The following is a 25,283-nucleotide window of genomic DNA, read 5'->3' as shown; positions in this document are numbered from 1 at the left end:
TGTACTTAAAGCCACAAATCACATGATCATCTTAACAGACTCAGAAAAACAAAGATGTCTGGGGAATAAGGAATCATATAAGTCAAAAGGAATCATACTACTATTTACTTAAAGAACTATAATACATGTAATTATTTCTATAAATATACCTATGAAGTTTTAATGAACTTTATTCATCTGTACTGAAAATGTTCCCTCCAAAAGCCAAAGAAAACCTAACAAAAACCCAAGACCATACATGAGATGAACTTATTTTTGAGTTCTTAGCTAGGACTGTTCAAGAGATTCCTTAAATACATGGCCTATTGTTATTGTCTTTGGTTGCTACCCCTAGAGGTAGAAAGTAATTCCTGACTGCTGCAGACACCATGTACTTCAGAAACAGGGCCCAGAGACCTCTGAGTTGAAAATGACCTGAGTGACTCCTCCCTGAGGACTATTTTCATGGTATCAGATAGTACCAGGGAAGTTCCCAGAGGGAAAACCAACAGTCCTATACAGCTATGACACTTATGAACCACATCAAGGGCCAGCATGTCACAATAACCTTATGGATGCAGCAGTGACATTCATACCTTGGCAGTAATCAATAGCTCTCGAATTGAACTTAAGACCTGCTCAACAGGAGGGAAACCATGCCTGTTCCTGGAAACCTAGTCAACTACACAGTGCTAGTGAACCATAGATATTGGAAGAGAACCTACACCTACTACTTTACTAAAACCAGTAGAATCCCTAGCAACCATCTAAGCATTAGTTTTAGATGCTGGGAGAAAGAAGCCGAGTCAGGAGTCGCCATGATTCTCCCACTCCAGACAGACGCAGGTTAAGATCGTCCCTGGTAAGCCAGCACATGGTACTACACAAAATATTAGAAATGGGTTAGATCAATATGTAAGAGCTAGCCAATAAGAGGCCAAAACTAATGGGCCAGGCAGTAATTAAAAAAATACAGTTTCCGTGTAATTATTTCGGGGCATAAGCTAGCCATGCGGGCAGCTGGGTGCCTGGGACACAGCCCGTGCCGCTCTTATTACTACAAGGTATAGTCAAAGATAAGTGTAGTTTTCACTCCTCATCAAGGAAACTTTAGCTATCAAAGCCCACTACAGAAAACTACAGTCAATCAAAATGCAAGAGCTGTGGTGCCCAGTTCCAATGGAAACATCTACAAAACATTCCTACACCTAAAATACAAGGAACACTGTAGAAGGATTGTAGAACATTAGTACAAGAAGAGGGTGTGGAAAGATGTAAGAACCAAAGTATAAGGGAGTTTACTGAGACTGTGTCTTCTAGTAATTGTCAGAAGCTACACCCATAAAGTCTCACCAACATGATCATGCAAACATGAGCTAAACAGGGACAAGAGTAGCAGCATGGCAGTGGTGCACACCTTTAATCCCAGCACTCAGAAATAAGAGGCAAGCAGATCTCTGTGAGTTCGAGGCCAGCCTGGTCTACAAGAGGTAGTTCCGAGACAGGGTCCAAACCTACAGAGAAACCCTGTCTTGAAATACCAAAAACCAAAACTAAAACCAAAACAAAACCCCCAAAAAAGCAACCAACAACAAAAACAAAAACAAAAACTCTAAAAGCTATAGACAAGCCAAAGTGGGAGAAAACGTCTTCCACATGAAAAAACAGATCATTTGTCCAATGCCAAATGGTCAGTTCTCAATTTGCACATATAAATATATATATAAATAAATGGATATATATATATATATATATGGATATAATTAATGAAAAAAGAGGCCATGAATTTAAAAGATATCAAGAAGGGGTATATGGAAGACTTTGGAGGGAAGAAAGGAAAGGGAAAAATGATGTAAGTATTTTATAATCTCAAAATAAAAGAAGTAATTTTAAAATCATGGTATATATATATATATATATTTTATAGGTTTCATGAAGGAAAATTAATTTTTCTCATAGATTTCATTTTGAATGGTATGAGACAAAACAAGGGTAATTATATAAGCAAACATCATCTCTCTACATACGTATGCCTTTGTGTGTGTATGAATATAAATATGTATGGGGCATGGATGCAACACTTATTAAGATACCTGGGTCATTCTGCCAGTGAAGCCACATCCTTAATCCCAGTGACATCTATTACCTCCAGCTAACTGGCAGTGGTGGGTTGGTCTCTCAGTTCTGCATGGAATGAGTTGGCTTGCTCTAGGGGCCTTTCAGCCTAGGAAAGGAGACAGATCCTTATCATGTCCTGGTAACCTGGGAATCCATAGTCACTAGATTCATTTACCAAAGGAAATGAACATTTATATGTAATTGGAGGCTTTGCTTTTAATTCTAGGAAATATGTCACCTCATGACTAGAGAGTGGAGACATAAATATATCAACTGAAATTGCTCTATTATAATGTGTACAGTGGCATCTTCTGCAGCATGGCTTGTCTTACCTTCGTCTTTTGGTGGTACTGATGAAGAATTCCGCATTATGATGTATGTGACTTGAACAGTAACTTTCTAAAATATTCAAGAACAAAGAATAATTAGAAAGTAGTTGATACCGTGTTAATACACAATAAAATTATAAAAGCTTCTGAACAATGTTTTCCTATTTATAACCTTAATGAGTGGTAAGAAATGGGTTTTAAGCTATTAATGATTGCTGCATGCATTTTCTGTTCATTTTTCTATGGATAGGATTTTCTCAATTACTCTGGGCTGGACTTGGGAAGAAATGCTGTGATGCTGTATGAGTGGCTACCTGCATCTTTGCTCTTGTAGTCAAACAAAAGCAGAGTCCAGAGTCTCTGAAAATGTTCCACCTGATAACTAGATTTCAAATATATTGTTTAAACAATAATTACTAAAATAAATTATAAATACAGACAATACTAAAATTCTAAACACTAAACACTAAAATGCTGTGGGATATTGCTTTTGTACACTGTAAAGATTTGTTTGTCACTTGTACTGATTTAATAAAACACTGACTGGCCAGTAGCCAGGCAGTAAATATAGGCAGGGCACCAGGCTAAGAAAATGCTAGGAAGAGGAAAGGCAGAGATCCAGTCACCAGCTAGATACAGAGAAAGCAAAATAAGAATGCCTCACTGAGAAAAGATATGAAGCCACATGGGTAAACATAGACAAGAAATACGAGTTAATTTAAGTTGTAAGAGCTAGTTGATAATAAGCTTGAGCTAATAGGCCTAACTGTGTTGTAATTAATACAGTTTCTGTGTGATTATTTGGGTTTGGGAGGCCGGGAAGTGAAAATGCAGTTTCCGTTTACACTAAAACAAACACTAAAATATAAATCACAAGCTGCAAGAGTAACATAAGTCTAAAATAATCACTTGATAGAATAAAGCCTTATCAATGTATGCATACGAGTATGCAACCTATGCAGGACATAAGAAAATGCTGATATAATCATACTAAAAGACAGATGCCAGTATTATTGTCAAAAAGGAAAGCACATGGTGGCAAATTTATACATGTGTCTATGCTGTGCTTGGTCATGGAATTGTAAGTTTCCCTTTTTAGGTTAGAAGTTTCCAAGCTGTCTATGCATTGACCAGCAACTCAGTATTCACAGGGCTTGGTACTGGGAAAACCTCAGAGACCGAAAGTCAAGTCTTCCAATGTGATAGTTGCAAATAATCCACACATATTCTCTTAGCTAATCTAGGTTAGCCCACTATTAGGGTACAATGTAAATGCTATATAAACAAATGCCTTTATATGGGTGTATCCAAATGAGAGCTAGCTATGAATGTGGTCAAACACATTTGTAGATGAAAGAGTCATGTCACAATATCAAAAGTTTGGTCACTGTGCTTGTTTAGCGAATAATGAAAATAAAAAGTCACTACAAGTTCTGTATAGATGCATATTTAACTAATAATAGTCAATTAATTAATTAATTAATTAATTAATTAATTCGAGACAGGTTTTTACTTTGTAGCTCAGCCTGGCCTGGAACTCAGAGTAATGTTCCTGTCTCAATCTCACAAGTATAAACAACATTCTCAGCTATAAATGTAGCGTAAAAAATATATTTTTGAAGCAAAGTATGGTAGCATATGCCTGTAAATCCTGGAAGCAGGGGGATGAGGAATTCAAAAACAGCCTGGTCTACACGACAGCTCGTCTAAAAAACCCTGAAATGGAAAATGTACTGTTGTTATTTTGAGAAAGGGTATTACTATGTAGTTGTGGCTGGTCTAGAACTTACTACACAGACCACACTGGCCTTGAACTCACAGAGATATGTCTGCCTTTGCCTTCCAAGTGCTGGAATTAAAGGCATGTGACATGGGCCACAATCCTTATTTAGAGGATGTAAAATGCAGATTTAAAAAGGTAACTGTGTTTGAATAAAAAAGACAAGATCTTTGGAATAATATTAACCAACATTTTTATAAGCTTTTAAGTACAGATGCCTTTCTAAGAAATATCAACAATAAAAACCATTGAGTTCAAGACTGATGAAACTTTACACTGGGGGGTGTAAAAAAACAAAATTGAGTACAATTAAAAGGCACAATTTTCATTTTTCATCAAGACAGAGTAGCAGAGATCAAAATTATCCTTCTACATAAAGCAATAAAAATAAGAATGAAACAGATAATTGACTCTTTCAAAAACACCAGAAATTAGTTCATAAAAATAGATCCCAATGAGGCTGGAGAGAAGGCTCAGATGTTTAGAGCACTGTTTGATCTCCCAGAGGGTTTGGGTTGATTCCCAGCCCTAATGTGGCAGGTCACAACTGTCTCTAACTCCAGTTGCAGAGGATCTGATGCCCTTTTCTGGCTTCCACAGGCACCAGACATGTGAGTGGTATGCAAACAGACAAAACACATATACACATAAAATAAAAAAAAATTCTTTAAAACGATACCCAAAATAACTGATCCCAAAGAGACAGGAAACCACAGGAGTTGGATAACTATGATGCAGGAGGCAGGGGCTTGACTCTGGGTATAATGGAGAAAAGAGAGTCTCCATTGTGTTTCTCTTAACTTATAATTATTATTTTTTAGCATAACGTATTTAAGATACATTTTCTAATTGAGCTATATATTTTTCTCTGCTCCCCTCCCTTTCTGCCTTCTCCCATAGTACCCATGCTCCCAATTTACTCAAGAGATCTTGTCTTTTTCTACTTCCCATGTAGATTAGATTCATGTATTTCTCTTTTAAGGTACTCTTTGTTGCCTAGGTTCTCTGGGATTGTGAATTGTAGGTTGGTTTTTCTGTTTTTGTTTGTTTTGTTTTATGTCTAAAAGCCATTTAAGAGTGAGTAATATGATATTTGTCTTTCTGGGTCTGGGTTACCTTACTCAGTATGATGTTTTCTAGCTCCATCCATTTGTCCGCAAATGTCAAGATGTCATTATTTTTTTCTGCTGTGTAGTACTCCAAAATGTAAATGTATGTTTTCCTTATCCATTCTTCCATCAAGGGACATTTAGATTGTTTCCAGGTTCTGGATATGACAAACAATGCTGCTATGAACATAGTTGAGCACATGTCCATGTAGTATGGTTGAGCATCTTTTGAGTATATATCCAAAAGTGGTATTGCTGGGTCTTGAGGAAGGTTATTTCCTAATTTTCTGAGAAATAGCCATACTGATATCCAAAGGGGTTGTACCAGTTTGCACACCCACCAGCAATGGAGCAGTGTTCCCTTTACCCCACATCCTCTCCAGTATAAGTTGTGATTAGTGTTTTTGATCTTGGCCATTATTACAGGTATAATATGGAATCTCAGAGTTGTTTTGATTTGCATTTCTCTGATGGCTAAGGATATTGAGCATTTTCTTAAGGGTCTTTCAGCCATTTTAGATTTCTCTGTTGAAAATTCTCTGTTTAGGTCTATACCCTATTTTTTAACTGGATTATTTGTTATTTTGATGACCAATTTCTTAAGTTCTTTGTATATTTTGGAGATAGCCCGCTGTCCAATATGGGGTTAGAAAAGATCTTTTCCCATTTTTTAGGCTGCCATTTTGTCTTGTTGACGGTGTCCTTTGCTTTACAGAAGTTTCTCAGTTTCAGGAGGTCCCAGTTATTGTTTCTCTCAGTGTCTAAGCTATTGAGGTTATATTTAGGAAGTAGTCTTCTGTGCCAATGTGTTCAAGTGTACTTTCCACTTTCTCTTCTATGAGGTTCAGTGTGGTTGGTTTTTATGTTGAGGTCTTAGATCCATTTGAACTTTAGTTTTGTGCATGGCAATACAGATCTATTTTCATTCTTCTACATGTTGACATCCAGTTATGCTAGCACCATTTGTTGAATATGCTTTCTTTTTTTCCATTTTATACTTTTTGCTTCTTTGCCAAAAATCAGGTGTTCATAGGGTGTTGATCGATATCTGGGTCTTAGATTTGGTTCCATTGATTCTCCTGTCTGTTTTTATGCCAATACCAGGCTGTTTTCAGTACTGTAGCTCTGTAGTAGAGTTTGAAGTCAGGGACTGTGTGTGATACCTCCAGAAGTACATGATTGTTTCGGCTATCTTCATTTTTTTTTTTTTGCTTTTCCATATTAAATTGAGTATTTTTCTTTCGAGGTCTGTGAAGAATTTTGCTGGGAATTGCATTGAATCTGTAGGTTGTTTTTGATAAGATTGCCATTTTTTACTATGTTAATTCTACCTACTTAAGAGCATGGAATATGTTTCCATTTTTTGATGTCTTTTCCATGGGGAAAATGCTTCCACCTAAGGGTATGACAGAGGTGTTCACCATCTTAACTGTGGTTAAGGCTTCAGGGATATGCATACTTCAAAACTGATCGTACTTTACTCTACACATGTGCAGCTTACCGTGAATCAATCATACCTTCATAGTATTTTTAAAGAGTTTACAACAGATGCAGACATCACTTATTTAAGCTCATGCCTTGAATAAAGCAAGCTGATGAGAACATTTTTTTTTTTTTTTTTTTGGTTTTTCGAGACAGGGTTTCTCTGTGGTTTTGGAGCCTGTCCTGGAACTAGCTCTTGTAGACCAGGCTGGTCTCGAACTCACAGAGATCCGCCTGCCTCTGCCTCCCAAGTGCTGGGATTAAAGGCGTGCGCCACCACCGCCCGGCTGATGAGAACATATTTAACCATAAAATTATTAATCCTTAGTTCTTAAAAGAAGATGTTAAAGTAGGAATCACTAGAAAGAATGTTATATTTTATTAAGAAGTCAAGGAAATGCAAGATGAAAACTATTTTTGTTTGCTTATGAGTTGTGAAAAATACAGAAGCAGCTGGATGTGAGGGGAGGGGTACCAGGTGTTGCTGGTGTTGTAGGCACTTGCTATGTGCTGTGAACAATACTCCTGAAGGCTTAGGGTGCTCACTCCTCAGAATCACACCTTCTCTTCACTTTAGGAATTAATCTCAGCAGCATCATGGCATTCAACATCACTGTCATAAAAACATCATTGTCTTGAACTCAATTCTGTACAAATTAGACATTAAAAAGACTGATGATATTTTCAAGGCTGTTTCTTAAAAATATTTAAGCATAAAAAGTGATTAAGATATATTTGCTTAAAAGGCTGGTCATAGAGAAATATGATTCTTTTTTCCCTATATACATAAAAAACTGTACTAATTTGACAATTTCTTTTTGTATAATCATATTTGTTTCACTAATGAACAACTGAAACCTTTGCAATCAGACCAATAGACTGTTTACTTATTCTAGCTTTTACGACAGTGCTCAATAAACATGGCAGTATAGATGCTTCTTCGGCATGCTGGCTTTATTTCTTTTGGAGAATTGCCCAGTAATGGGCCTACTGGTTCATATACTAGTTCTATCTTTAAACTCTAGATGCTTCACAGTGCTTTCCACAATGGCCATATTAATTTATATCCCCATTAACTGTGAAAAGGTTTCCTTTTCTTTCATGCTTTTGTTAACACTCACTGTCTTTTGTCTTTTAGGGAGGGCAATCATTCTTACTGGGGTGTGTTGATGCCTGACTGTGGATTCATTTATATTCCTTGGGTGGTTTAATGATGATATAACCATATTTGTCACAATCTGTTCACCATTTATTTTCCTTTTGAAGAAAACATCTATGGAGGTATAATGGTTCAAATAGGAAATGTTCTTTATAGGTTCACCAACTTGAATACTTGGGTCTCCAACTGGTGGCACAATTTTGGTGGTTTTGGAACCTTTTTGACATGGAGCATTGCTAAAGGAAGGGCATTTCTGGGGATAAATTTTAGGGGTTTATAGACCCACATCAATTCCAGTTCACTTTTTCTTCTCTGTGTTTGTGGTTGGAGATCTAAGTTTCCTGCCCTGGCTGCCTACAGGCATTACCACTCCCCCTATTATGGACTCTCCCATTGGAACTGTAAGGCCAAATAAACTCGTCTTACATTAGCTGCTTTTGGTTATGGTGTTTGCGGCAACATAAAGTAACAAACACAGTAGGTCTACAATATGTTTTAAGTCAGATTATCTACTTGCCAGCTCTCATAGTTCCTTCTGGTATGAACATCTGATGGATACACAGTTTGTACAGGTTGACTTTTCACTCTGACATTTTCTTTGCTGGCAGAAACATTTTTAGTTTGATGTAATTTAATTAATTGATTTTATTTGCTGTCCAAAAAATTGTTGTTCACTCCAAAGTCCTGAAGCATTTCTCTGTGTTTTCTCTTTTATTTCTTTCATTCTTTCTTTTTTTATTTTGTTTTTTCAAGACAGGGTTTCTCTATGTAGCTTTAGAGCCAGTCCTAGAACTCACTCTGTACACCAAGCTGGCCTTGAACTCACAGAAATCCATCTGTCTCTACCTCTTGAGTGCTGGGATTAAAGGTGTGTACCACCACTGTCTAGCCCTTTTCTGTTTTCTTTTAGTTCTTTTGTATCTTATACTTAAATTTCAAACAACTTTGAGTAGCTTTAGAACTGGTAAGAAGGAGCCTATTTTCATTCTTCTAACTATGGCTGTCCAATGGTTCCAACATTGTCTATTGAGAAGACTGTCCTTCCTCCACTGTGTGTGGTTAGCAACTCTTCTGAAAACTGGCTGTCTATAGATGGGCAGGGTTGTTTATTACAGTCCTTAGGTATGCTGTGTGTCATGCAAATACAAAGAAAGCTGTCTCATCACTAGAATTTTCAGTGTATTTTGAAGTCCTAATTTGTACAAGTATCTTTGTTCTTTTCACTCAAGATTGTTTTGGCTTTTTAGGATCTTTAAAATAACTTTAACTGTACCCTCAGCATGTTGGTATCTGGAGTGGAAAACTTGAGAGCTATAGTTGACTGCTGTGGAAAGTGTGGCTGGAATTCAGTCAATTTATTAGAAAAATATGCAGTGTAATTAGCATACTAACATTAAAGAAAACACTGAACCATATCATAATGCAACATCTCATGATTAGCTAGGATGAGAGTTCACTATACAAAAATAGCAGAGGTAAAGAGGAACTAAACAATAACATAAAACCTGACTTTTAGTTTTCAAACTTCACACAAAAGAAGTCCTATGCATTCAGGGCACCATGACAAAGCCTCCACACTTCCTTCAAGGTATAAAAAGATCTGTAAACATCATAATCTGGCTTTTTAAAAAACTTGAAAAAGTGAAAAGTATATTAACATAGAAAAATCTATCCGAAAAAAACAAACAATGAAACCAGCAAAATCTATAATAATGAGCTTAATAAGCTACACATATAACTGCTCTGAGTATTAGTTACTATAAGATATTCAAAGAGAATTGACTGAACATAAAATCTGATGCAGTGGTAACTTGAGAAAGTGACTTCATTATACTGGAAATGGAAAATTTCTATTTCCTTCTTATTGATGGACTCTAAGGTGGGCACTGCTTACCTTTGTTACATTTCCTTCTTATTGATGGACTCTAAGGTGGGCACTGCTTACCTTTGTTACATTTCCTTGCCAAGTTTCCTAAAAAGAAGTTTAGGTAACGAACCTCAGAAGAGGCAATCACTTGTTCCCGGCCTTGCTGATGTCAAAGCTTGCTGAAATTAGGCCATGCTGAGAGTCTGTGTGGTATGTTCTAGCATGTTTGTATAGGAATTGACCCCAAGATTCAGTTTAGTTGTTGATTTAGATTAGCATTTCCAGAAAACTATTTCCTAGGAAATAAATATGTCATACATCATCAGACAGACATGCTGTTATCAGGATAAATGTCATAGTAAATATGCCCAGTAGATATTAAAATGTGAAAGTATTAAATTGGAAATACAAAAACAGGCAATGAACCTTTTGCTGTTTTAAAACCAACAACTTTTGAGAATGTGTGCATCCTGCTGCTGAGACTGAGAGCCCTGTGCATGGTGGGTATTTATTCTCTTTGAACAACTTTCCTAGCTTATTGTTTGAGACAAGAGCTTGCTTTGTAGACTAGGCTAGCCTCAGACTTGTGATCCTTTTCATCATCTGCTTCAGTGACAGGCTTAGCCATGCAGCACTGCACCCAGGCTCTTTTTTACACGTTGGCATATGCCACAGATCTAGCCTTGCTGGCAGCTGACCCTTTGACAGACCTTTTATGTTCAATTCTGTTGTCATCTCATGGTTCTTGATTTTAAGGTATAACACTGTGAAAGTCCTGCAAGACTTCAGATTTGATGCTAGAACAGTTAGTGAATCCGCAGGTGACAGCCCATTCTTCACTAGAGCTCTTTTTAGTCTGGGACAGTATTCCACTGGGCATTTGTTCACTAATGGGCATTTGTCAACTTTAGGTTATCAAAATAAATGTAATAAATGTATATGTCCAATTTCTGAACAGGAAAATGGTTTTATATCTGTTGGATAAAAACCTAGGAGCAGCACATTATTTAACTTTATAAGCAACTGCCCATTCAAAGTGGGTGTGCTGTACTTCATTGCTTTAACAGCACAAACTTGTAAGCAGTGTTGGAATTCAGGATTTCTCAAGATTAAGAGAATCTAATAAACTTGATGTTTATTTTTTTAAAATAATAAAAGTCTATTAGTAAAATATTGTAACTGGTAATAGTACTCCCCATATACTCAACTGTAGCAATGTTTGCTCCTATCTTAATCTGTTCTATTTGAAAGGCAAATAACTGGAGATGTTGCTCAGTACTAGACCACTTGCCTGACATGCACAACACCCTTGGTTCAAACCCTGTTCTGGAAAAAAAAAAAGTAAAAATAAAAATTTCAAATCATAAGGATTTGGTATTAAAGGATCAGAGAAGATAAAACTTATCTATATAATAAATTTTGATCTATTTTGAAATTTTTAATGCTTATATTAATGTTTGCACTAATACTAGTATTGTCTTCTAAATAGTTGTGTATTAGTATTAAGTAAAATGCAAAGAATTTCTTTACATTTAAGCAATATTTCTTCTACTCTTCAGACCTGTTAAGGTGGTCTTCTCAGAGGGACATGACTGCTGGCCAAATAAAAAATGCTAAAACACAGGGCTGACCATTAATTTTTAAGGTCATATTTAGCCCAATCACCTGTGTGTAAAACATTAAAAACTCACTCATCAGTAGAGTTGAGTGGAGAGAGGACCACTTTTAACTGAGTTGCTACACATGTGTATGAGTGTTTTGCCCACGTGTATGTCTATGTACCACATGCATGCCTGTGTTCACAGAGAACAGAGGAAGGCACTGAATTCCCTGGAACTGGAGATATAGGTGGTTATAACCTACAACGTTGATACTGGGAACCACATCCAGGTCTTTGGAAAGAGCAATAAGTACTCTTGATCTTGGAGCTACCTCTCTAGCCCCCATTTCTTCTTACTGTAATACATCTTTAGTTTTTACAACTTAGAAAGGGATAGAAAAATAATATTTAACTTATTAGTTGAAAAAAAGTATTAAATTAGATTCTGCGTGTTATAAATATTTTGTAAAAAGTCAGTATTTTAAAACAGGGTGCTAATATGGAAGTAAAGTTTTCTAGAATTATTTCAAAAGAAACATTCATTATATCTTTGTCATTTCAAAAATAAATAATAGAAAAAATCAGAATAGAATATACATAAAAGATAAATGTTAGGTTTCCTGTTGCAAGATCTGTCTGTCTTTACAAAATGTGTATACACCCATGTCTCTGTGTTCCTTAAGTGATGCCTATATTCTTACCTAGACAGGTTAACAATGTTTTGAGGTCATTTTCTGCCTCAACAAAGGCAGGAAGTTCAGAAAAAGTAATTCTAGCTCAGAAACTCACTTCTTTACCCTTTACAAAGTTTTGTTTTGTTTTTAAAACTTCCTTCAACTTTGGTGGCTCTAACGACAATGCTAAACTGTTATTTTCAGTCTGGTTGCATTTTCTTCTGGTTCCAGGGGAAAATATTCACTGCCTACACATTCCATTTGGTCACCTATGAACAAAATGCTGCACATGCCTCCAACAAAGCCACTCTCTACTCCACCCCCATGCTGCTGCCCGAGCCAGAAGGTCTTCTCTTCCTGTCTTCTAGAGTTTTCTCCCGCCTTCACTCTTTCATCTTTTGTACCAACTCTTTCTGTGCAGCTAGAAATAATGTTTTCCTTTTTAATTTTTAATTAAAACTTTTAAGTCAAAGCTGTATTTAATATATCTATTTTATTTTAAAGATATAGACACCACATTCTCTTGCTCAAAGACAAGCACATTCAATTCTCAGCACTTAAACCTTATTTGATCAATATTCAGATATCAATATATCCACCTGTGTTAACAAATATTTATAACTGTATTTCTGGATTGTTCAGTTTTAGGTAATATCTACTGCTGTCTTTCCATGAAGAATGAAAAATGACTATCTCTCAATCAACAAAAACAATGATTAATGATGATTAATAACAATCTCCAAGTATAGAATTTTAGACTGAAATTGAAAAGCATTATCCCAGTCTCCTCTGGTTGACATATCAGTATAAAGACAATGAAGACTTCAATGCTTTACATACAATTTATTTATTTCTTTATAGAAATCATGTTAAATTTTTAAAAATTATTTTATTTTATTTTGACACAGGGCCTCAATATTGTAGCTCTGGCTGTCTTGGAACTCACAGAGATCTGCCTGCCACTGTTTTCTCAAGTGCTGGGATGAAAGGTGTGCCAAGCCTGGTCAATGTTAGAAAATTTTGTAATGACGTATCTCATATGTTTTCATCCATTTGTCCAATGTTTGGTGTGTCCTTTTGTGTGTACTGTACAGCAAGATTCTGTTTTAAACATGTAGTCTCTTGAAGTTTTTAAGTATCAGTACTGGGGGAAAAGTATAAGGACCTGATTCAGTTTCCAGGCCCACACTTAAGTGCAGAAACAAATTAGAACAATCGAAAAAGACAGAGGGTATTGACTTCTTGCCTCTATGTGTACACATAAAGTATATAGTCATGTTCAATTGATGCTTTATTCACAATAGTCAGGTAATGGAACCAGATCAGATGCTTGTCAAATGATGACTAGGTAATGAAAATAAAGTTACACACACACACAGGAATTTTATTCAGCTAAAGAAATATTGAACAGCAAAATCTGCAGCAGAATGGCTCAAAAATGGAAAATATTATACTGAATGCGGTAATATAGACCCTGAAAAGGCAAATTCATACATTCACTCTCATATCCTAGCTTAAATTCTCAGATTAGTGTATTTTTAACTTGGAGTGTTTGTAGAGGCCAAGGAGATAGAAACAAAGGGGAAAGGCCTTAGAAGAGGGATCAGTAGTAGAAGACACCTGGCATAAACTAGGGAATAACCGAAGGTCGAAAGGTTTCAGTGGGAATGGTGGTGGAGAGGGTGAAGAAGAGGGGTAAGGAGCAGTGTTCACCAAAACTAAGTATATTGAAAAAGCCACAGGAAAACCTACTAGTTTGTAAGCTTATTAAAACTAAAAGTATAAAAATTGAATAGAGGTACCCTCTGTGGGTAGATAACCTAGAGGAAATAATGGGTTTTTAAATAAAAATTCTAGTGTCAGGTATGGGATATCTCCCTATAAGATGCTGATCAGGGAGGCTTCAGAGGCCCATAAACCAGCATAGGTTATTGCTAGTGCTTTTGATTACCCACCAAAATTAAGATATCACACTTTGGTTACAGGATAGAGAAAAATCAAGCTGGAACTGACCTGGAAAATTCTTCCCTAAGACCTAGCATTCATAGTACTAGAAGGCGTTATGTAGGACGCTGAAGGAAAGAAGTCATCAACAATCCCACATAACTACTGAAAATCGTGTAAACTATAATATCAAGATGAGGCAATGGTTATAGGGGCAACCAATTGCTTTCTAAAGTTGGACTGGAGGCCCTCAGGAGGGAATTCACACCTGGTATTTGTAGAACTGGTCAAAGGTCCATGGCTCAGGAGCACACAGGCCCACAAGAGAATATACTACTGTTGTTTTGTTAGATGAACATGTTTCCAAGTTGCCTTATAAATATTTATGTTTATACCCATAGATAATTGCTGCTCTCAACATTGGTGAGAAATAAGCTAATTTTGCAGTGAGCAGTTTTAATGCAGAGACTCATAACTGATTAAGATGCTAAGAATAAATGACTGTTGAGCATTAAGTTCAAAGTGGGACATCTTTACCAACCCTTTCTAAAGTAGAAGGAATGTAAGAATAAAAACTAGGAAAGGGTGCTGAAAAACAATGTCTTCTAGATTTTAGTCATGAACTCACTGAAACTGTGGTTGTCTACACAAGATCTGGAGAAGATGAAGCCCATCAACATTCCATCAAGGATGAAGAAGGGGCTCATAGGCCCTACCTACCCCTCCTGAGGGACTACTGTCAGTTAAGTATTGTGGGCACATGTGATTTTCTTTGTGGTACAACTACTAGCAGGTTTTTATGGTCCAATAAATAATTTTCAACCCATACTCCTACCAACAGCACTAAGTAAACTCAGTGGATCACATACATACAAAAAGGAAAGAAGGGAGGGCCTTGGGATGGAGGGTTTCAACAGGAGAAGGAAAAGCTTAAGTAGTTATGAGGCTGATAATGACAAAAATACATTATATACATATATGGAACTGTCAGAAATATTTAGAAATAAAACTATTGATTAAACTAACAAATAAGAAAATACTTTAAAACTATTTGGGAAAATTGTGGGCATATTTTTCAGTTAGCTACAAAAGCCTCATAAACTCTAACATTTGTACCTCCATGTTTCTCTGGATTTTATATGGATGTGTCAACAGTCCATTTTGTTGATACACAAACCCTGACAATGAGTGAAAAGCAAGGTTCAGAGTCTAAGGGCTTAGAAGAGTGAGTATAGAACTCCAGTTGTAGAACAGTGTGCTGCCCATATCCCCAAAATAAAAGTGGGTATGTGTTCAAGAGACCTGCCCTGATAGCACCAGAACATTCTTGCTATGAATATAAAAAGACAAAGTGATTTCTTAATTAAAAACAAACTAGATTAAAACAATAAGTAGAAAAAAATCCTACATATTTTATTTGAAGAAAGTATTCTTTAAGCATTTTTGTGTAGTTCTGAGGTAATTTGCTAATTATTAAATCATGCTTCCTTGACTAATAAGAAATGTTGGGTTGACTGAGGTGTGGCCTAGCTGAGGATCAGGTGAACCCAATTAACCCAATTTTATCTTGCACATCCTAAGTGATTTATTTTTGATGTACAATGTTGTTCCCTAAGTCCTTTAGAGCCCAACAAGAAAAATCCATAAACAAGTTCTGAAGGCCATGACATTAATTTTGCTGTCATTCTTATGCCTTAAGTGTACATCCAAGACTACAAAAATTCTTGTCCTTTGGGAAAGAAGGCAAATCTGAAACTAATTATGGCAGTTATTATCATAATACTATTAAATTAAATGCTATGACCTTAGAGAAATTTATTTTGGTACAATTTTGCTAATGAACACATCTTCTCAAATGAGATTAGCTCACTCATGCCTAGAGCAAAATGGTTTGAAAAGAGGCCTAGCAGAACAAAACCACCATACAAAACTTGGAATTTCCATTCTCATAAGGTTCAACTGGAAAGTCTGATGTAATGAAATTGGCACCCCTGGACTTGTTTTACAGAAAATGCGGTATCTGTTACAAAGTTTTATTTAAGAGTCAAAAACTTCAAATGACCTTGGATGTAATACTGAACAAAGAGTCTTATCTGTCATAGTTATTGCCTCCTATGGTCACTCATTACTACTTCCTATTGTCATCTGCTTGCTGGGAATTTGCTTATAGTCAACATCTCTATTTTTTGAAAGTTAAGAGGGAAAGGAACACAGTATTCCAACAGCTTCTTTATATGATTGAGTTTTTAAAAGTCCTTTCTGTGTGTGTGTGTGGGGGGCATGGACATTATACAGTGTGTATGAGAAGGTCAGAGAGCTACTATGGATGCCAGTCCTTACTTGGTTGAAATAGTCTCTTCTTTGCTCCTCTGTATGACAGGCTAGTTGGCTCACAATCTGGGCATTCGCCTGTCTCCACCCTTCATTATGCCACAGGAGTTCTGGGATTACTTATCCATGTCACTGGGCCTGGCTTTGTATGGGCTCTAGAAATCCAAACTAAGTTAACCTCACATTTGTATGTCAAGCGCTTTTATCGTTTGAGCCATCTCCTCAGCTCCTATTCCTAAGCTTTAAGAATCAATACTGTGAGGATAAGATGCACTAGTAGCAACACCCAAGCTCAATGAGATCCTGTTAGCTCAGGTTCCTAGCATCTCACCAACATATGAACTGAGCTTCAGGTAGGAAAGGAAGCCACCTGACCTGGCACGAGGACATGTTTGCTATTGAGTTCTCCAGGACCCTGAAATTGTGTAGATACTCACAGACTACAATTGGCTTGCTTTAATTCTTACAAGTGCTCGAGGACAGGGATTAGAGCTGAGGCCAGTGACTCTGATGGGCAGTGAGGGAAAATTAGGCAAGTAAGACTACCAACCTTTGTGTTACAACCAATGAACAGGAAAAGATTCAGGCAGAAAAAAACCAGTGGCAACAGAAATGAAATGTGAAGAAATAAATTCCTTAAATTCTATTGAGACACAACGCCATAGGAAACCACTCAAGAGCTGGTTCTTGGTGTATTTTCCTGAACTCAGCAGAGATGTTTCTAGACAGCTTGCTCAATGCTGATGGTCTTGAAAACCACTAATTAACAACTAGTGTTAAATGGTCCTGTTGTTGATCAGATACAATCACGAACAGAGATAACATTAAGTAATTTAAGCACATCTTTTACTTGTCTAAACTTTAAAACTAACTTTAGAATAAGATTTCAAGGGGCTGGAGAGATGGCTCAGAGGGTAAGAGCACTGGCTGCTCTTCCAGAGGTCCTGAGTTCAATTCCCAGCAACCACATGGTGGCTCACAACCATCTGTAATGTAATGAGACCTGGTGCCTTCCTTGCCAGCAGTATATTGTATTCCAAATAAATAAATAAATCTTTAAAAAAAAGATTTCAAATGTTTTTATTGGCAATATTAACTGAATACAAGACACTAGATCACAGAAAGGTGAGAAGAGTGTAGTAAGGCAGCAAAAGATTTCCACATCAGTTTACTGTGGACGCTCAGAGATAATAATTCAAAGGACACTGCAAGGAGAGCCTTCCTCACCTTCTGTTCTCATTTCTTTGCCACATTTCCACCATGTATTCTGTGAAGGCCCACCGAGTTGTTGACGACAGGTGTGGCTACAAACAGGAGATCCTGACTTGGGTGAGGTTGATTGGTGTTGGGTGTGGAGGTGGATCCGCTCCACCTGACCAAAGGTCGGAGAGTTCAAGTCTGTTCCTTATGTCATGTTAATGGAGTCTGTAGCCTGCCCCCTCCCCTTTTGGAGTAAAATATATAAGCATGTGGAAAATAAATGAGGTAGATTCAGTATTCACTGAATGCCCCTCCTGATGCTGTTCTGTTTCTGTCTCTTATTTCTCTTATACCACTGTTCCTTTTGCTTAATAATTCTAATCCTCATGTTCCTACCCTAGAACATACAAGTTTTATTGAAGCTGGTCACCAACACTATTTCACCAATCCCTATTTCAACATATATTTTGTATTTAAAACTGTAACATTTTTTAAACTTCTAACCTGGTGAATGAAACTTCTTTAAATTAATTTTTAAATGTTCCATTATATTTTGTTCTTAATAGCTTACAAAAATAATAATAGTGCCACAAGGACATGTGCTCAACTATATTCCTAGCAGCATTGTCTGTCATAGCCAGAACCTGGAAACAACCTAAATGCCCTTCGACCGAAGAATGGATAAGGTAAATGTGGTACATTTACACAATGGAGTACTACACAGAAAACAAACAAACAAACAAACAAACAAAACCAGGCATCTTGAATTTTGCAGGAAAATGGATGGAGCTAGAAAACATTATTTTGAGTGAGATAACCCAGACATAGAAAGACAATTATTACATGTACTCAAATGTGTTTTTTAAACATAAAACAAAGAAAACCAGCATACAAGCCACAATCCCAGAGAACTTAGACAACATTGAGGACACTAAGTGATCTAATAGATGTAATCTACATGGGAAGTAGAAAAAGACAAGATCTCCTGAGTAAATTGGGAGCATGGGGACCTTGTGGGAGGTTTGAAGGGGAGAGGAAAGAGGCAGGGAGGGGAGCAAAGAAAGATGTAGAGCTCAATAAAAATCAATAAAAAAGATAATGAAGATAAAATGATCAAAACCAAATATAACAGCTATGACAACAAATAAACAGGAAATGAAAATAGATAATACATAAAATAAATACTTCTGTGAATCAAAGGCAATAATAAAAAGGCAACTGATGGAAAGTTATTTTCAAATCATATAATAAGTTTACATGATACTAATATCCAGAATTTGTAAAGATATCATTCAGATTAAGACAAAACAATCAGTTTTAAAAATGGGGGAAAGCCACTCTACCTATTATTGAAGACATCACACATTTTAGTTGCTAGAAATACTGAGAACTGAAGAACAATGGCAATGGGTTCTTGATCCTATTGCACGTAATGGCTTTGTGGGAGCCTAGGTAGTTTGGATGCTCACCTTACTAGACCTGGATGGAGGTGGGTGGTCCTTGGACCTCCCACAGGGCAGGGAAACCTGCTTGCTCTTTGGGCTGAGGAGGGAGGAAGACTTGATTCAGGGAGGGGGGGGAATGGGAGGAGGTGGCGGGGAAGAGGCAGAAATCTTTAATAAATAAATAAATTAATTAATTAATTAAAAAAAAAAAAGAAATAGAGAAACCAAGCTGGAAGTAGCCTGAATCTTGCTCTTTTCTAGATATCTTTCATTGTACCAGCAGGTACAATGCAGGCTGATAACAAATAAGTCACCAACAGTCTTACCCACAGTGGACCTTTGTGTTACAACAATGACGTGCAGGACAAGATATGTCCATTGGTACAATAGTGTGGTGACTGTTATATGTGTGGCCAACTGCTTTCTATCTGGATTGAAGGCTTGCTCCACGGTACAGGCCTGGTACTATTCAGCCTGTCAAAGACCCATGACTAGTCAGTCACAGGCCCTAGTAGGGAACCTACTGCTATTGTTTTGCTAAATGGTCATATTGTTAAACTGTCTTCTAAATATTTATGTTTATACCTAAAGATCAATGCTTCTGTAAATCTTGACGAGAGGTTAATATGAATATTCAAAGTTGGTCAAATTGCTGAGATTAAGCAACCAGGGAATGTGTAGTACTAAAAGGGCAATCAAACTTCCCTTATCCAGTCTCAGTGAACATTACAGAAGAGGGAGCACAAAGAAAATAAAAAGCAGAAGGCAGCAGTGCAATGGTCTGTCCCACTCCCTCCCCAGTCCTCCACTGAGGCACGCAGCTCTTCCTTTTGCTTCCAATCTCTGCCTCTCACAGGCAGTGGATGGCTCCCTGCCTGGGACTGGCTGCCTGTGTGGCCCGCTGTGGACTCAGGACCTGCTGCCCACTGCTGCCCTGCGGGGACCTGCAGCATTTCTGCCATTGCGCCCCTCAGGGAACCGCAGCATCTTATTTAAACCATAACAATGAGGAAGGCTGAGAAATATGGCCTTTTGGATGCGACATGACACATCACTACACCTTTCTGGACAGCTTACCAGAAACTGACATTTTCAAGATAGTGTCAGCAGTGGACATAAGATTCAAGTTACACAGAGAGCACATTAATGAATAATATCAGCTACAGGCTTGGGCAGAAACCCCCAGTACCCCTTCTACCATCACCCAGAAAAATTGCACATCAGCTTCTGGCCAATATCAGATAAGTTGAAGGAACCAAGTTAACCAAAGTAGCTTCAGATTCAAGCAATTCAACTAAAACATACCATCACAAAATTACATAGGAATTCTTAAATTCTCTTGGAGATTGAAAAAGCAAGGCTCTTTTGATTGTTGTGCTCTCCAAGGCCAGGCATACATGAACACTATCAGAGTGAGAGCAGCAAACAGGAGTGAAGGAGTAGGAGAAAAGAGTATGGGGAGCACATGGAATGTCTGGGGTTTCTCTTGAAACACTTGAGTTATAGCTTAGGGACCTAAAATGTGGAGAAAGATGGTTTGTTATAGATAGTACTGTCTAAATCTGAAACTGAAATACTACTAATGGGTCGAAATTTCTTTGTATTTTAGTATCCAACCTTAAATGGCAATATTACAAAACTCAATCAGTTGCCACAATGCATTGAGTAAACATTGGTTTTCAAGAATTGGCAGAATGGAGAAGTTAACTTTAGTTACTTCAAAAGGCTCACACAACAACGAAGTGGGAGCCTGAAAAGAGAACAGGGAGGCATACTTCAGCAGGAGTGTGATTTCCACCTAATACTCTTTCTGGAAACCTTTAAAAGGTTTTGTCTTACAGATGTACAACTTACCATGAATAAGAACAACAGGAATATGAGGATCCACAAAACAGTACTCAGTAAGCACTGGCAGGGAAAGACATCTATGAAATAAGTTTGAGAAGGTTGTGGGACACTGGGAAAATTCTAATTCATGGGAAAATTCTAATCCAACTAAGTTTTAGAGAGAGAGAGAGGGAGAGAGAGAGAGAGAGAGAGAGAGAGAGAAAGGTCACATAACGGGAAATGATAAATCAGCAACAGAGATAATCTGTAGGGCTTTGGTTCATTGTTATTCCTCTTTTGCTGTGTCCAACATACATATATGTATGCATGCACTCTCTCTGTGTGCAATACTTGCTCACAAGTCTAAGTACATAATACATATAATCACGTACTAGATAATAATATTTGGTTAACAATAGACCATAAATAACAGTGGTTCTCTGTCAGCAAGCTTTTGTGCTGTTGTGACATGAGAGAAACAAGTAAAGGTGGAAGGATCTGTTTGACTCTGGTTCCATGGTTGGGAGGGCAGAGAAGTTCACAGGAAGGACAGAGGGTAAGATATACTACTCAGGGACAATTCCCAGTGGTCTACTTGGATCTAGCCCTCCTCCCAATAGTGTCAATGTATGATGAATAAAGGAACTATCAGGCATTAGGTCAAGGCCTCATGACCCAGAGGTCTCTGGAAACACTCCCAGACACCCAGAAGTGTGCCTTACTAGTAGTATCTCAGGTATCCCTCATCCAATCAGGTTGATGCTGAAAATGAACCACCACAGGTTTCATGATTATCATGAGCTGAAAAATTCCTCCTACCTAGAAACTCACAGCATAAAGTCTGCAGTGAGCTAGTGTAAAGAAACCTGCCCAAGTCCTGTAGGGACAGCGCATACAGTCATGCAATGCATAGGACTTGGTAGTGACAGCCAATTCGGATGTTACTGGATCAAACATTTGCGACATTACACTTACCATGGCTACTTCAGAATGGATCCCTTCTACTTACAAAAACAAAAACAAAACCCAAAACCGTTACTTTCACAAAATCAGTTTTGTGGAAAAATTCCAGAAGACATTGTTATCATAGGAGTGACTGTTGTAATAAGAGCGGCGGGGCTGTGTCCCCAGCACCCAGCCGCCCATATGGCTAGCTTATGCACCAAAATAATTACACGGAAACTGTATTCTTTTAATCACTGCCTGGCCCATTAGTTCCAGCCTCTTATTGGCTAGCTCTTACATATTGATCTAACCCATTTCTAATATTCTGTGTAGTACCATGAGCTGGCTTACCAGGAAAGATCTTAACCTGCGTCTGTTTGGAGTGGGAGAATCATGGCGACTCCTTCACTCGGCTTCTTTTTCCCAGCATTCTGTCTGTTTACTCCGCCTACCTAATTTTTTGTCCTATTAAAGGGGCCAAGGCAGTTTCTTTATTACTTAACCAATGAAACAACAGATAGAAAGATGACCCACCTCCATCAAGTGACAGTCAAGTGAAGTCAGTGACCTTGAAGACCTACTAATGGGACACAATGTGTACAAGTAGAAGACAGCATTGTGGAGGATCTTCATCCTATGTAGGTCTAGGCTAATGTGTGTGTTTGTCTTAGCTTTTAACAAAAAAAGTTAACTTAAAAGATTTTTAAAAATTAAAAGGGAAGGCTTATAAATAACACTATTAAAACATTTTTGCTTATCTATATTATTAATGTCCTTGTGTTTTACACAGAGTTATTATGAATGACTAAATTTCTAAAATGTCAGTGAGATGGCTAAGCAAGTAAGGGTGTCTGCGGCTAAGCCTCATGACCCAAGTTCAATGCCCGAGATCCACATGGTGAAGAAGAACCAACTCCTGTTAGTTGTCCTTTGACTTTCATATCTGTGCCAAGGCATGAGTGCCAGCCTTGCCACCCCAGAAAATAAGTAACATGCAAAAAAAAATTAAAATTTAACAAAGTAAAAAAGTAACAGCACTAATAAATTAATTAGAATAAAGAAATAAAGTAATTAAATAAATAAACTGAATAATTAATAAAGTAAGAAATGAAATTTTAAAAGTAAATTGAGTTTCTCTTTAGGGTAGATGCCAACCAGAAGAGACATTCCAGTCACGTGTTCTTATGCCTCATTTCCTTGCTGATGAGGAACACCTTCACGTGGGTTCTGTAAGTTCTATTCCGATGTCTGCCTTAGAAAGGTATGCTAGCTTCACTTTTCCTGTACTGTTTCCAGATGTAGATATACACAAAGCATGGTGTCAAATGTCTACAGAATTCAGTTAGGTGATGTGCTGCATGGGTTTGCAGCTAAAGGAACAATAGACTATGCCACATAACACATGTGTGCAGTGGGCTATACTGTTCAGGTTTGTATAAGAACACTCCATGTACACTCAACAACCATGTACTTTATACTAAGAGCAGTTAGTCACTATTGTAAGAGAGAGGAAAGCTGTAACCAGAATCTACTTTAAGATACTTTACTGTTCAAGGGCAAATACTTATTTTGATTTTCAAATAAGATAAACTTAGAGTACTTCGAAAATTATTTGTGCCTTTCTCAATTTCACATGACATTATACTCAATAAATACTTTTCTAGAAAAATCAACTATAAAAATCTATCCATCAGCCATTAAAAAAGAAATTCAGAAGATTGTAGTTCTACTGAAATGATATTATATATAAGTTCATCAACTTTTTGTCTTTCTATATTTTTCCAATTGAAAATAATTTCAATTTACTAATAGATCATTTAAAATATAAGTATAAAACTCAAAAGAAAAAATAATCTAAAGAGACAAGTATTCTGACTTACCCAGATGAGCTGAAGTTCTGAGATGCTATATCGCCCTGGTACAATTTAGTTCTCTTCTCCCAATACAGATCATACTTATATTGATGTAATTTAATGTGTATCTTCCCTCAGCAGACTCAAGACTCTACAAGGGCAGGGTTCACATCTGTCTTGATCCCATTACTCCAAGGGCCTTGAGAGTCATCATTCAAATATATTTGACAAATCAACTTTAAAGAATATAAACCTAGACAAAAGGAGATACAAGATTTTACAGATATTCTAAGACAAAATACTTCTATTTATAAAGGTTACACAATCAACAAAATACATATAGTTAAACACAGATGAAGACAGGGACAAAGATTACTTGCCTAAATGACTGACTGGTGTGACAAAATTAAAGCATATGTCCCTTAAACATAATGCTCCAAAACTCCATCTCCGGCCTCCCAAAACTAAACTCTGAGTCACAAAGGCAAAGCCTTTAACAGAACAAGTGACCTTTGAAAGGACTCTACTGCTATTATATGAAGGCATGCTGTTACTAAAATCAATTACTGTCAGATTGCTTCAAAACCTATCATAAGCAAAAAAAAAAAGTTTAACAAACTTCCTTAATACACACACAGATACAAACAACACCCACATTCATACACTTACACATCAGCTTTTGCTCTTGATAATTAATGAGAAGCCAAATCTTAACAATCACTGATGAAAACGTAAGGCTTTGGGGGTCTGTCAGTATCAGCACGACTGAATTTATTCATGAACTTGCATTCCAGCTTTGAGGCAATCTGAAGCAAGATAAAAAGTTATACTTTTTCTAAATCATATCAAAATAGAAACTTCGTGGGGCTAGAGAGATAGTTCAGCATGTAAGAGCACTGTCTGCTCTTGCAGAGGACCTGGGTTTGATTTCCAGCATCCCCATTTGGCAGCTCACAACTACCTGTAACTACAGCTCTAGGGAACTGGGTTCCGCACACAAACACATACTTGAAAAAATAGAGTAGACATTTTACGGCCATAAAAATGACTGGTGAAAATCATATGCTTCTGTATGTATGTGTTCATCTTTTGTCAAAGCAGGATAGTTAAAAATCATAAGTTTATTAATTAACACAATCAATGACCATACAAACAAGTAATGGGAACTTCTATAAAGGCTCAGGAAGTATTTCCAGTTTTGTGGCTCTGAGGTGCCCACTGTCTCTCACTACTCTCCTACTAATAAAACAAAATAAAGAATACCTACAAAATTACTCCACCCCTTTCCTGAATACTGAAACCAAACTGTCTAATTTTCATTTGTCGTAAGCATAATCTTTTAGGTTTTTTTCCCCTAATAATTCAGAAATGTAAAAGTCCATTAGTCAGACATGATAAAATAGGCCTTTAATCCCAGCACTTGGGAGGCAAAGACAGACTCTGAGTTCCAGGTCAGCTTGACCTATGCAAAGAGTTCTAGGTCAGCCAGGGAGACAGAGAGAGAAGCTGTATGAAAAAAAAAGAAAGAAAGAGAGAGAGTGACGAGAGAGAGAGAGAGAGAGAGAGAGAGAGAGAGAGAGAGAGAGAGAGAAGAAAGCAGGCCCCACATTCTTAAATTATAGGCCTAAAGTGGCCTGTGAA

The 25,283-nt window shown here is 37.2% G+C and overlaps 1 protein-coding gene across 4 annotated transcripts in view; it reads right to left on the bottom strand.

Annotated features, from left to right (window-relative positions):
* Positions 1-25,283, bottom strand: part of Znf438 (zinc finger protein 438) — a 142,873-nt gene that overhangs the window by 40,457 nt on the left and 77,133 nt on the right. For 2 of the 4 annotated variants that reach the window (XM_057787516.1, XM_057787515.1), the window contains 3 exons: positions 24,312-24,448; positions 23,670-23,895; positions 2,430-2,496 (listed from right to left, as the gene is read on the bottom strand). In XM_057787516.1, the coding sequence (XP_057643499.1) occupies positions 2,430-2,466 (37 nt within the window). In that variant the 5' untranslated portion in view covers positions 2,467-2,496; positions 23,670-23,895; positions 24,312-24,448. Of the gene's footprint in view, positions 1-2,072; positions 2,204-2,429; positions 2,497-23,669; positions 23,896-24,311; positions 24,449-25,283 lie in introns of those variants that run through there. The other 2 variants (XM_057787518.1, XM_057787519.1) reach the window with 2 other exon arrangements.

This window comes from Chionomys nivalis, chromosome 13 (assembly GCF_950005125.1).
Source record: "Chionomys nivalis chromosome 13, mChiNiv1.1, whole genome shotgun sequence".
NCBI classification, from domain to species: Eukaryota; Metazoa; Chordata; class Mammalia; order Rodentia; family Cricetidae; genus Chionomys; species Chionomys nivalis.
Note: the sequence above shows the minus strand (reverse complement) of the source record. Positions and strands in the feature narration are given on the sequence as shown.